We start from the raw sequence: 13,294 nt of genomic DNA, 5'->3' as shown, positions 1-13,294 counted from the left end.
TTAGACACCTTGGCAAAGCAAAGATTTCAGGTGGGTAGTTTTATCACTGTGCTGTCTTTTGTGCATTAAAATTTCATTAGAGTTTCTGTCTCAGAGCAATGAGATTTGCCACTAATAACTCTTTGACACAAAGAAACTTATTTGATATTTGAGTAACACAACACTATAAAACCTCATCAGAGCAGATCATCAGAGTGTAGATGCATGGATTCCATGAGTGGATTGGTACTGTGGTAGAGTCTTCATGGGTCTCATGCTCCCAGGACTGTGAGGATTATTCAAATGGAATTTGCCATCTAACAAGCTCAGTACTTAAAATGTGTCAGGCTTGCTGTGTGCCTGCGTGTGCTTCTGACAGAGATAAGAAGGAACCCAAATTTAAATTGATTATCTGAATGAAAAATGGAAGAAGTGTTCATGGTATCTTCCTTTCAAAAAGATGAACAAAATACCGAAAGACCCTTTCTTTACCAGGGTTATTTACAAAGCTGTCCTCAGGAGTGGTGGCACTGGATTCCATGCCAAGGATGAGGAAAAAAGCCACTCTGCTTTTCAGGTCTTTCAGAGGGAATCTGCTACCAACTTCCATCAGTAAACAGCTGTGAACTTGCAGTTCTTAAGAAAAGGCTTTAAATAAAAATGTCTTATTTAAAAAAAGAAATGAAGAAATGAAGAATGTCTTGATTTCTGAAAGTTTTGCATGTTTCATTAAACAAAGATGACTGAGCAGCAAATGGCACTTCTTGTATTTCAGATGGCTTATCAGATATCACTGGAGAGGCAGTTTCATAACAAGCATTGAAATTACCATATTTAATATACTGTAAATTTTTTTCTCTGGACTTACTAGTAATATAGCAGTAACTCCAGCACTCCCATAACACATTAGAAAAACAGTGATTATTATACAGTCCCTATCTCTGCAGCATAGAAGAGCCATTTTCTAAGAGGGTTCTCCATCCTTTCCACATGTGACATCAGCTCCTGATTTTCTCTCTTCCTATGGGAGCTGGAAATGAAAATGTGTTGAAATCATTCTTCCATTCAGGACTAGAAAATGTCTATCAAAAAAACCAATACCATCTCAAAATGTATATGGGTTTTTGTTTGTGTTTTTTTTTTTTTTTTTTTTTTTTTTTTTAGGAAACAAATAAACATCTCTTTTTTGACATGTATCTTCAAGTTCCCATAATTTCAAAACAAACTATCTCCTCATGCAGACAACTCCTTATTCCTCACATCTAGTATGCAGGTTTCTGGCATATTTGAATAATGCTCTGTCTATTACTCTATTTTGCTAGCTTGCAATGAAAGTAAAAATGTCTTGCAAGAAAAATTTCCTTTTGTTTGTTATCAGTAACCTCTAAGAAACTGGCATAATCAACCACTTCTGCTTTTCAGTGCTGTTATCCTTGTTCCTTAAGAATTAGCAAAAAGTTTGAATTGTGAATGAAATGTTTCAAGATTTTTCCAGATGTAATTTCCATGCTATTTGACTGATCGTGTTCTTGTTAAGCAGGTCTTCACTCTTCTTTCTTGCTTTCTACTGTCTGCAACATAACATAATAGGAGTGGAAAAACATGTGACCTACCTGCAAGTTTTTTTTTGATTTCAGGGCTGTGTTGTGTGGGTGGGTGGATGTGGGTGTGTATTACATGTGTGCAAAAACAGAATGAGATCCCCATTGCATCCTTCAGTAATTTCAGGTGGTTCTTTCCACCAACACAGTGGGACACAGCACTTATAGGCACTGAACTCAAGTTTTCCTTAGTTAATCCTTAAATTAATCCTGACCTAATCTATTCTATGATCCTAAAGATTCTCCTTTAAGGCTAATGATGCAGCTATAGTGTTAATGCACAAGTTTGGAGTAATATTTGTCACTTAAACTACACTTTTGTTCCATATCCCATTTAGGTCTCTGCAACTACCTGAAAGGACATAGTAGAAAGTTGGGGGGCAGTCTATTCTCCCTAGAATCAAGCAATAGAATGAGAAAATGGCCTCTGGTTGTGCCAGGGGAAAATTAGTTTTGCTATTAGGAAAGATTTCTTCACAGAAAAGGTGGTCAAGCATTGGAACAGGCTGCCTAGGGAAGGGGGTTAATCATCATGCCTAGATGTATTTAAAAGAGATGTAGATGTGATATGCAGGGACATGATTTAGTGATGGTGTTGGCAGTGTTAAGTTGGACTCAGTCCTTTCCAACCTAAACGATTCTGTGATTCTATAAACAAATTTTCTTTTGGCCAGTGCCTAGAAAATCTTGGACAAGTTCCAGATGGCAATTTAGAAACAAATCTTAGCACAAAAGAAATAATCCTGCACTTTCCATCAGGTAACTTTGCTATGCCTTGCTGTGTTTAAAAATAAACAAATGGAAAGGTTCTGAGAAACACCTTCTCTGTAAAACTTTGTATTTGGGGATAGGATTTGAGTCAGAGCCTTCTGAGGTCTGACTGAAAAGGAGGAAGATTAGGTTCTTAGTTGTCAAAAATGGATAGTAATCCTGACATATTTGGTGATGTACAAACACTGGAGGGATTTATATAGTCAACTTTAGAGATCTAAATTAGGAATTGAATCCTTCTGTGCCAGTCAGTGAAACTTAAGCCCAAGTATAGAGCTGCTTGGAGTGTTTTGCTCTGTTGGCTATAAATTGAGCATAGGGAGGATGACTTTGTATCTCACATACCTACAGTGAGGTGCCTAAAAGAGATGGCATGAATAATCCCTAAAATACCAGTGTGAAAGAATGCAGTTATGAGATTTAATCCAATTATCTCTGTGACAATTACATCCCATTTTTCTTCCCAGGACTGATGTCAAGACGAGGCCTTTCTTCAGACCTACTTCTGTACACATGGCAAAAGGCTAACAGGGCATCTGCCCTCCACCCTCCCTGCTATTACACAGAATAACAGGATATTCTAAGTTGGAAGAGACTCTCAAGGATCACCAAAGTCCAACTCTTAAGTGAATGGCCTGTATGGAGATCAAACCCACAACCTTGGCATTATTAGCACCAAACTCTCACCAGCTGAGCTAATCTCAGTATTAATGATGTTGTATAAAGCAAAAGGTGTAATTTTCCAAATAACAGTAACTTCCTCAGGTGGAGAAGGTCACAGATTAAAATTGCTTTGGTCAAAGACCTGCAAATGTAAATTGCCACTGATGTAGTCAACCACCCAGCTGTAAGTCAAGGAAGGTATCAGAAGATACTCGTCTAATCTGCATTTCACTTGGCTGACTAGAAAAGTTACCAAGATTAAAATTTTGTTGTTCTTTTTTCTGTTTCTTTCAAATACCACATGGCTGCTCTAGCATATGAGACCAGACCATACTGCATTTTTGTCTTACAGCCCTCAAAGTGCTGTAGTCACCCATACAAACCTTTATGATCTCCACACAACCCTACTGGTATCAGCAGAGCTGTGACAGTGCAGTAACTTAGCTGCACAGTGCAAGTGTAGCACAGGCTTAGAGAAATGATATTGCAGGTGAAAGTGGAGGAGTAAAAAGCTACTGGCAAAAAAAAAAAAAACAGCTGAAAGGAAATGCTTTCATTTTAGTCACATGGGTGTCTAGTCAGGAAAAACATTTGTATGCAAAGATCTGAAGGAATGACAGCTTCTTTTGAAAGAATAGAAATGGTAAATGTGGACCTCCTATGCAGAAATCTGTAGGTGGGTAGGTGGAATCAAGTTTAGGTTGTGCATGTCTGTTGAAATAAGAAAACAATGCCTTTGATAAAGATAGGGCATAGAAGGTCCATTCATCACTTTTAATCCTTTCAGAAATGACTTATTAGCCAGGAAAAGCAAACAGAACAACTGATTCCATCTTAGTTTAAAATTGCATGATCTGGGGTGAATTTGGGGAGATAGGATTGTCTCTAAGACATTACATTGACATTTCTTATTTCCTTTCTGGGGATGTCCAGGGGCCCAAACCTTAGGGATGGCATTCAGAAACACTCCCAGATGACTTAGGAATGGAAGTCTGGTGCCTGCTTGTGATTTTAAACATACACATACACTACAAAGGAATAATCATTGCACACTGTATTGCATACTTATATATGTTGCAGTTAGATTTCCCCCTGCTTTAGAAGCAAGAGGATTTATGAACTAAAGCCTATTAAGTCCCTAAAGACCATATAAGGAAAAGTCAATGTCTTTGTACAAGAATCAACACACCTACAGAAAATACTTCGTAACTCAATAAAATACAAATTAAAAAAGGATACATCTGACTTCAGAGTGTTAAAGTGATTGAGATGCAGATTAAATGAGGGCATATCATCTTTGTTGCTAAATTCTCAGGTCCCAGGTGGTCCACTGGAATGTGAAAAAACAACACATGACCATATCCTACACTAAACGTGGTACTGGAACTGCTGACAAGCAGAGAGAGTGTGTCTGCTGTTTTGCATTTGCAGAGGAAGACACAGTTCCTATCCCTAGGCACTTACTCTGAAAATTCCACACAGAGTCCTTATGTATGATGAACACACAAACTGTCCCCATCCAGAACAATTTAGTGCAGCATTTAGGTACTGTACTTTGAGGAAAGAAAATACTTTTTTCATGAGTTCTCCTTGCCTGTACTTGGCAAGGACCTCAGCTCTCTACTTGGGTTTAAGCTGCAGAGTGATTTTTGCTACCTGAAAGGAATCTGAAGACCACTGTTCACAGAAATTAGACAGAAAACCACTGGTTTAAGGATGTCTGCCTAGTGGGTTGTGATTGCTTTAATTACAAATCATGAATCATGGACATCTTGTTCCTGCATTTGTAAGATTAAAGTAGGCTATACAAATAAAAGTCATTACAGGGTTTTTAAGGGGATGATCATGCTTGCTTCCAGTAGCAAATTACCTTTATATTGCCACTAATGGGAGGGACACTGCATTCTACTCCTATAGTTACTGCACTTTTTTTTTTTTTTTTTTTTTTTTTGTGCTAGTGCTGCTGTTTCCTACTGCAGTGAGCTCCAGTGGATAGAGTCTAAGCAAACACAAATACTGTGTCCATCCTTGGACTTTCAGTGATCCCCTGATAAAGTATTAAATTATCTAAAACTACATGAGCATTAAGAAAAATATAACAAAACAAGCTTCCATCTGTGGGCTGGTTAAAAACACTTAGGATTTGGTTTGGAATTGAATTCTAAAGCAGAAGTTGTTGTCAGCAAACCTACAGCTCATTTCTGCATTCTCCAAATGTCCCATCTCTACAATAGCTCTCAGCCAGCTTTTTGGGGTACCTCATTCTGGCCTAAAACTCTCTGGTTACTGCATTGAGATTTGATCCATTGCTGTTTCTTGGTCTTTCCTTATAAACTTGCTTGACTCCAATCCTTTCAGGCACAAACAATAAAGGCAAAGGTGATCCAACTGCCTTAGACCCCAGGATTACTGCCAAGTCTCCAAGGCTACCTTTTTTTCTTACAGTCCCAGTCTTATGGTATGATAACTTTACCTTTTCAAGGAGGTAAATATTGCACTAAAAGAAGTTTATTTTGCTTTAGACCTCACAGGGAAGTAGCGTAACTGCATGGATTGTTTGAGTACTAGTCCCAAATTCAATGTTCCTACACTACTAGACTGGACCAGATCAAAGTAGTATCAGGATACCAAGTTTTCTATGTCAGACCTCTTGCTTCATGATTTCATCTCTAAAACATAAAATCTACTCTGTTTTCTGTGAGCATTTTCCTTTGACAGGCTGACCAAACACTGTGAAATAGAGGCCCTGATACCCCTAAAGAGAAGAAATCTCCTTCACATAAAGCTTCTTTCTGTCTCTCAGTTTTGATGCTGAAGTTCACTTCTGGTTTCCTTTCCTACCTTCTGAGGATATTCCACTTTTTACCCCATCTACTTTTACCCCATTCTACTTTGTTTGGGAGAAAATGCATTTTAAGAGGGATGCATGTATTGGATATTTTCCTCAGGAAAACAGAAACTATGTTTTGACTAACCATTTATGCAGAGAGAAATGAATACATACAGACATGCAGAAATACTCATGGCTCTTTACATAAGAAATCTTAGAGTATAGTAAAAGATGATTCATAGTATCAAGCTGGAATTGTACAGCACCAGTGTCCAAGCTGCATATTACAAACCAGGGAACTATGACTCATCCTCAAATCTGAGTAAAAGTTCAAAGGAGAATTTGAGTCTCTCCTAGATGTTATTAAATCTCCAGGAATGGCAATGTGTAGCAAATCTGTTTTACCTTGTGCTGCCACAGGGTATTGCAGGCTGTGATCACATTTATCTTATCCTGCATTATGTTTCAGTTTGTGGGGGCACGTTAATATATACCTAACTTAAAGTCCCATGTTGCTTTCCTCTTACTGAATTTATCTTCTTGGCAGAATCAGCATGGAAAAATGATTGTTTCTTTTCCAGGCAGCTAATGCAGCCATGAAACAAATTTTTTCATTCACATAGTTTCATGGGATGCATTGAATATTCAATACTAATATTGCTGTGTTTACTCCCAGAGACCATTTTTGCTCTTGGTAAATTGAAACACATTTATTCTGTAAATGCAAAATGAAAGCTGTACTAAATGCTATCGTTTCCATAGCCTACAGAGGAAAGGTGGATATAATCTATTTCTTTCTCTATTTATCAAGCTGTGTGTGCAGTCAGGTGATTTGCAGAGTTCTTAGACTTCCAGATATGTGTTTGGGAATCAAGCTGCTTGCAAAAGTGGGGAATTTGATGCCATTGGGTACTCTGTAAAATTTCAGTGTCTGTGCCTGAGGGAATATTAACAAATTGCACTCTTTCTTCCCAATCTTGACAAACCTTTTTCAGCAGTGACGGGAGTATGCAGTGCAGAACACAGGTGATCCATTAGCAGAGACAGTTTCCTTATGGTAATTACACTTTCAAGAGGTTTTAGGACATAATGAATATAAGAAATGCACATGTCCTTCTCTCAATTTTAGCCATGAATTCTGCAGTATGATTGTAACTTCCTCTAAGTTTTCTTTTCTGCAGGTAGGACAATGAAACTCTCACCTTTCTTCAGCCTTCATATTTTTCCTACAAATAGGAGACAATTAGTGTGGAAAGAGGAGGAAGACAGATTTCAGGGAATTAGTTCAGTTTTGTGCATTAAGTTTCTGTGTCTTAGGTGGACAATCGTGTAAATCATATTGGCAGGTTCCAGCCAAGACCAGCTGGCAAGATAGGCACGTTTTCCAGTATAACTGGGAACTCTATGGACTTTTTGGCTGCCAACAGTCCACCTCCATTAAGGTGACTTGCTGATTTAGCTGCTAATTGGCTCTGTGCAATTAACTTCCAATGCTCATAATCACTGTGATGTCTAAGGTACTTGTAAAACTGATGAATTTGTATGTATGATTTCTCTAAAGTGCAGAAATATTCCAAGTATCATTTTCCTGATGAAAAGCTAGAACAGAGACCATTATCTGTTAATAATGTTCTACATGTTAATTTTGGTAATGGTGTTATTATATTAAGCTTTTCTACAGATCATGGAGTAACAAGTCATCTTCATTCCTTCAAGTCATATAGAACAAGAAAGAAAATTATTGAAGGACAGGCACAGTACATTAAAGCAGTCAGTACCCAGTACTCTACTGGTTTTGGTGCAGGGAAAAAAAAAAAAAAGAAGAAAAGAAGGACAAAATTTGTTCATGTTTAGCTCTTGTAGCTGCACAGTTAGATGCACTCATTTAGTGCATTTAACTGGAAAATTAGTTGGTACTCTCCGCCTTCAGTCATCTAATCCAAAGTCCCCCTAGAAGTCAGTGATTGACTCAGTTGGTTCAAGTCTCACAGTCATGCTCTCTCTAGGCAGAAGCAGCACAGAAATAAAGCAGCACTCTTTGCTTTAGCAGAGTCCATTTCCACCTATATGCTTGCGCTGCCCTCTCATAGCAGATTCTCAGTGTATTGGCTTTTTACCAAACACTAAACAAAATGATTGCAGCTGGTGAGGACCAAGACCTTCAGCTTTCTGGGAGCAACTGAGGAAAGTAATGATACAAATATCTTTATATCACTTTTTAAATTACCTCCTTGTCTTTTTAATGTAATTCTCAAGTCATCCCTTAGGATGTGGTCTTTATACCATAATATGGACTGTACATCTACATATGTTTACAGAAAATCTTTTATTTTCCTGTTTATATGTAAGCTACCATAGAAGTTAGATGATGTTCTTTCTATTTTCTCTCTCCATTACAGCCACAGCAATACATATGTGAACACATATTTCCAAACAAGACTGTCAGATTATAGCTTAAAATCTGGCATACAGTGAAATGCCTATATGTATTTCTACCCCTAACAATGGAAAAAATGTAACACGGTTCCTAAATTACTGATCTCTGCTAAATGGTGGAATAGAAACTAAACTAAACTTTACTGAACTAAAGGTCATGACATTTCAAGTTCCAAATTTCCAGATGGTAATGTTGGAGAAAAAGATATAAATAAACTACCTACTTCTCATCAATAAAAGGAACTTAAATACATTCCTCTGTCAGTAGTAATTAAAGTTGAATGGAAAATGATGAGAAGCAAAATTCTTTCTTTTCATTCATTCTCTTCATTTCTTTTCATTCAAATTTAGACTTTTTTAATGTATTGCATGATTGGTTTTAGAATTGGTCAAATAATAGTAGTTCTTACTGTTACAAAGTACTAACTCTTTGGCCCATAAATTACATTTCTTACCCACTACTACTCAAATAATTTGATATATGCCTCATGTCCACTGCTTTTACGTTTTGAGAGTAAACATAAGAAGGCCTTAATTTGGTAGAGCTGGGTAAACTGACCCGTACAGATATAAATGTGTGCACAAACCATCTTTTCTGAAAACAATATCTCACTTCAATACTTCCAGCTTTATACAGTGCCTGTGAACTCATCCCACTCTTTGATCTTGGACCACTTGGTGATTTCAGTCGGAGGCAAACATCTTAAATACACTAAGACTCTGAAGTTATGTGAAATGGCATCGGGTAGAGGAAGATGTAAGAGATTTCCTGCCAGGAGAGATAGCTATGCCATGAGCATAACTTGTGCTAAGCTCAGAAGAAAAGTGTTTGGGGAAAAGTGCTTAGAAATACCCTCTTCGCAGGGTAATCTTCAGAGCTTGCTCTTTCTGAGAAACTAAATTACCTTGGAGATAGAAATCTGTAGGAAACCTAGCTTTAGTTCCAGTCTGCACAGACAAACTTGTTTCTAAGAACAACATTTTTACAGAAGAGGAATATGCCCAAAGGCAAACTGAAAACTGAACACAAGGCAAATATGGCAATATTCCTCTTTGCTAAATTAGCTGATGCTGAGTGATTAGTACTATTCTTCAGCTCAGCTGTTAACTCTTAGCTGATTTCCTAGTGCTTAATTCCCAGATAATTTCAAAGAGATTTATGCATGAACTGAGAGTTATACATAGACTTAAATGAGGTACTGACACAAGCATTGTATAAGTGTATATTTAATGTGAAATATTGTGAATCCAGGCTTCAGCAACATCCTTAAGCATTCTGTAGTTGAAGGGATTACTCACATTCCTACAGATCCCTGCAACCTTGAGCACCACGTTGAATTATGATGTAGTAAAGGATCAGTAAGAATCTTCTCTAGATTTGCGGAGTGGGTTGAACCACTGCATTCTGTTGGTGTTGAAAGAAGCCTCAATCAGTTAGTTACTTCTCATCTGCATCTGGCTTGGCAACCATTCAAGAAGAACAACAGCACTCACTTCCTATTCATGTATTATGCACAATTTTGCTTTTAATACCTTGTTTATTCTAACACAAAGGCTACATTTTAATTTCATTTTTGGTACTACATCAGTGGGAAAATGTGAGAATTGAGAGTGCCACTCAACTATTGAGCCTCAGATCAATAGACAAAATTTATTAAATGGCTTTGAAATGCCTGCATTGATAAAGATATATCCATTTTTCTTCTTTCTGCTACTAAGCAGAAATAATAAATATTTTAAGGACGTCAAAATAGATGGAAGTAGTAATATTGACTAAGCAGAAACTGTTTGCCAGGAGATTAGGCCTTAGTTGGTAGGATTTAAATATGCTTGGCATGTCAAAGCAATGTGACAAGTCAGTGTTTTCATAATGTTCTGTGTCTACCTCATAACTTGTTGTGAAAGGATGATGGCTGTTGCCAGCTTGCTTTGTTCTTAATAATATTTTTAACGATAAGAAAGTGAAATGGCTCCATTTCAGGAATTAAGTCATTTCCTTCTGCCAAAATACTGACAAGCAGTCTTGGTGCGGGAAGATAAATTAGAGTTCTGACTCCTGCATCACAAAAAAGAAATCAACACTGCTTGAGATGAGCCTTGCTGTTTAAGCTGAAGTTACTTCTTTTAACGTTGCAGATGTGAATGTCAAGTGAGTTTTCTATGTGAATTTTTGTAATATGAAATGGAACAGACTGTTGAACTTAGGCAATTTTTAAAGTTAAGGATAATTTTAGGGAAGGGGAAGTCAAAGAATCAGCAAGTGGAACACACAAATCTCAGTCAAATTATACCATCAGCTGTATAGCCCTATTTGCTGCCCACATCTAATGGTATATTTGCCTTGTTGTCTTTGCCACTGTCACTGATTCTTTCAGCTCCCTCAAAAGTGCACTTGCAATACGTTCTCCCTTCATGCTGACAGTATTTAAACCCCTAGTGAATAGCTCTCCATAAGCCATTCTAATACAAAAAGTCCTCTTTCCTATGGGTACAAAATGGAAAAATTCCCACTCAGACACTTACCCAGCACGGCTACAGCAGTAGACTCCTCCCAGAACACCTGACAGTAAGTATGAAATGGATAATGTCCATCTGGGGCTTTTTCTGCCCTTCTTTCTTAGCCTGTACTTCTGATTGGCTGCCTGAGTACACTCCATACATCTGGGATTGGGAACTTTTTGAGCAGAAACTGTTTATTTTGAAACTCCTGTGAACACTGTAGTGCTTGATCTGTGATTGATGCTTCCAAGCTGTGGGGTGAGGCTGTATTGACCTGCCTTACCTGATGGAAAATACTGCTGGCTCATGAAGGAAGCGGCATAAAGGTCATGACTGAGATAAGAAGTAAAACCGTTTGTTACAGGTGACTCAGGCAAACAGGAAAACCAGCTGTCAGCACTTCAGAAGAGGAGTCACTGCAAACCTTCACCTCTTCACCTTGCAAGGATTCTCACATCACCTGTTACAGGCCTGCCTCTTTTCATCAATTTGTATACCCTGGTCTGTTTCGGCTAAGAGTAGTTCTTCAAAGGGAACATGCTCCTGAGCAGACATAGTTGAGACCATAGAGTTCATTTATTTACAAAAATGCACATTGAAAATTGGGCAGTGTAGTGCTTTGCTTTTCCAGTTTAAACACAGGTACAACAGACACCAAAGGAGGATGTAGTATTGTTGGAAAATCATATATTAAATGGTTCTTTAGTGAAAAAGTGCTATAATTCCTACCATAGCTTAGGGGGGGAAAAAAAGCTATAGAAGCTTATAAATATATCCTATATACACAAACAGTACAACACAGATGTCTTGTAAGCAGGGATTAGTAGCAGGACACTGTTATAGAAACAGCACATATTTTCCCTTGGGAAACTTAAACCCCCACAAATGTAGTCCATTCAAGACCACGGAGAAACAATGTGCTGCTTATGCTCATTTCCTTTCCTTCTTGCTGAGACTGACATTTTACGAACCAGGCTTCTGTACATTTCACATTCTGTTTAAAATCTACAAAGTCCTTGGATCAGCATCCTTTTGTCCATTAAAAAAAAAAATCTAAATGCATTCCTCTCCACCTTTATATTGTTATATTTCCCTTACTTCATTAAACCGGACAACATGAAGTTATTTTCACTCTTCACTGCAGGAGCATAATTGATGGAGTAGTTTTAGTAGAAAAACACAAGAGATTCATCTTAAACTAGTTTAATTTAAGCAGTTCCATGACAACAGCTGGAGACATAGCTTCTGGGAAATGCAGATGCAAACTCAGACTGGAAGATAAGATTTAGTGACATCAATGAGTTGCAGCTGCTGCATACTACTACATCTAGCAGCATCTTTTTAGATCAGAGCCAGACTGAGCCCTAAGATAAGTAGCCATCCATTTGCTTTATGGCAAACTGCAACTGGACATTAGGTGGCAACTGAATTCTTAACCACTCAACTCGCATTTTCTTATTTGTCATTTTAATAGTTATTCCTGTGCAGGCCAGGTGCCCTTTCCCCTCCCATACACTACCTGTGATTGCCAGCTGAGTAACAAAGTAGGTCATTCGAGATTTTCGCTTCCTCCTCCAGGTAGAGAAAAGCACGATGGCATTTCCAGCAATTGTGACAATAAAGAGAATCCAAAGAGTCACCAGCTGCTCTGTCTGCAATGGAAAGAAGGGGGAAAAGCATATTGATGAGTGGATGGACAGTCACTTATCCTCAGACAAATCAGATGAGAATGAAAAACAGGAGTGAAATTTGAGTTTTGCCAATTGATTTCAACTTTTTAGTCTAAAAGACATTCTTAATTTTTTTTTTTTTTCAGAAAATACTTAACATGCAGCACTGCTAGTGATGTTCATTCCAGTTTGGTTTGCAGTGGCTGTATATTACTTTTCTTTTCACAAAACCACTAGCAGTGTCTGTATTCTGCACTTAGTGCTAAAACAAGAGTCAGCTCTCAGCTTTCTTGTGCTGCTCCAGCAAACTGTGAAATAACCAGCTGCCTCACTTCATAAGGAATGTTGATAGATGGGCTCCTTTGGAGAAATGGGGGAAATAAATACTTCTCTCTTTCCCAACTTCAGTAAGTCTGAGTCATTCACAAGCCCTATGAAATTCAGACATCCACTCCATGATCTAGATGTGCACCAAGACTGAAAAGGAAGCATGACCCACTAAAGAAAAGTATACTTGTGTAGCGACTGAAACGTGATGACAAAACGTCCCCTAGTGGTGTGTGTACAAAGAAAACAAGGTAAGAAAGCTATTCGTGCTCTCAAAGCATTAGGATGCTCTGGCTGCAGGATCAACACCGTATGTGTCCACGTTTGCTTGTTTGGTGAGGGCACACCCAATCTTTACATCCTAGCAACTGTTATAGGTTTTGTCAATGCAGTCGTTTGGGATCTTTCAATTCAAGACAGCAAACCCGCAACATGGGAGTTAGAGGAAGATGGAGGAGGCAAGTGAGGACTGCAGCTGAGGAGAGGTGCCAGGTGCTGGCCCTACAGACGTGGCCTCA

At 38.2% G+C, this 13,294-nt stretch overlaps 1 protein-coding gene across 1 annotated transcript in view; it reads right to left on the bottom strand.

Moving 5' to 3' along the window:
• The window catches only part of NPSR1 (neuropeptide S receptor 1), a 55,707-nt gene that overhangs the window by 30,605 nt on the left and 11,808 nt on the right, over positions 1 to 13,294 (bottom strand). The window contains exon 2 of the mRNA XM_053936556.1: positions 12,299 to 12,431. Coding sequence (XP_053792531.1) covers positions 12,299 to 12,431 — 133 coding nt within the window. The remainder of the gene's footprint in view (positions 1 to 12,298; positions 12,432 to 13,294) is intronic.

The sequence above is a fragment of the Vidua chalybeata genome, chromosome 1, assembly GCF_026979565.1.
Source record: "Vidua chalybeata isolate OUT-0048 chromosome 1, bVidCha1 merged haplotype, whole genome shotgun sequence".
Lineage (NCBI taxonomy): Eukaryota > Metazoa > Chordata > Aves > Passeriformes > Viduidae > Vidua > Vidua chalybeata.
Note: the sequence above shows the minus strand (reverse complement) of the source record. Positions and strands in the feature narration are given on the sequence as shown.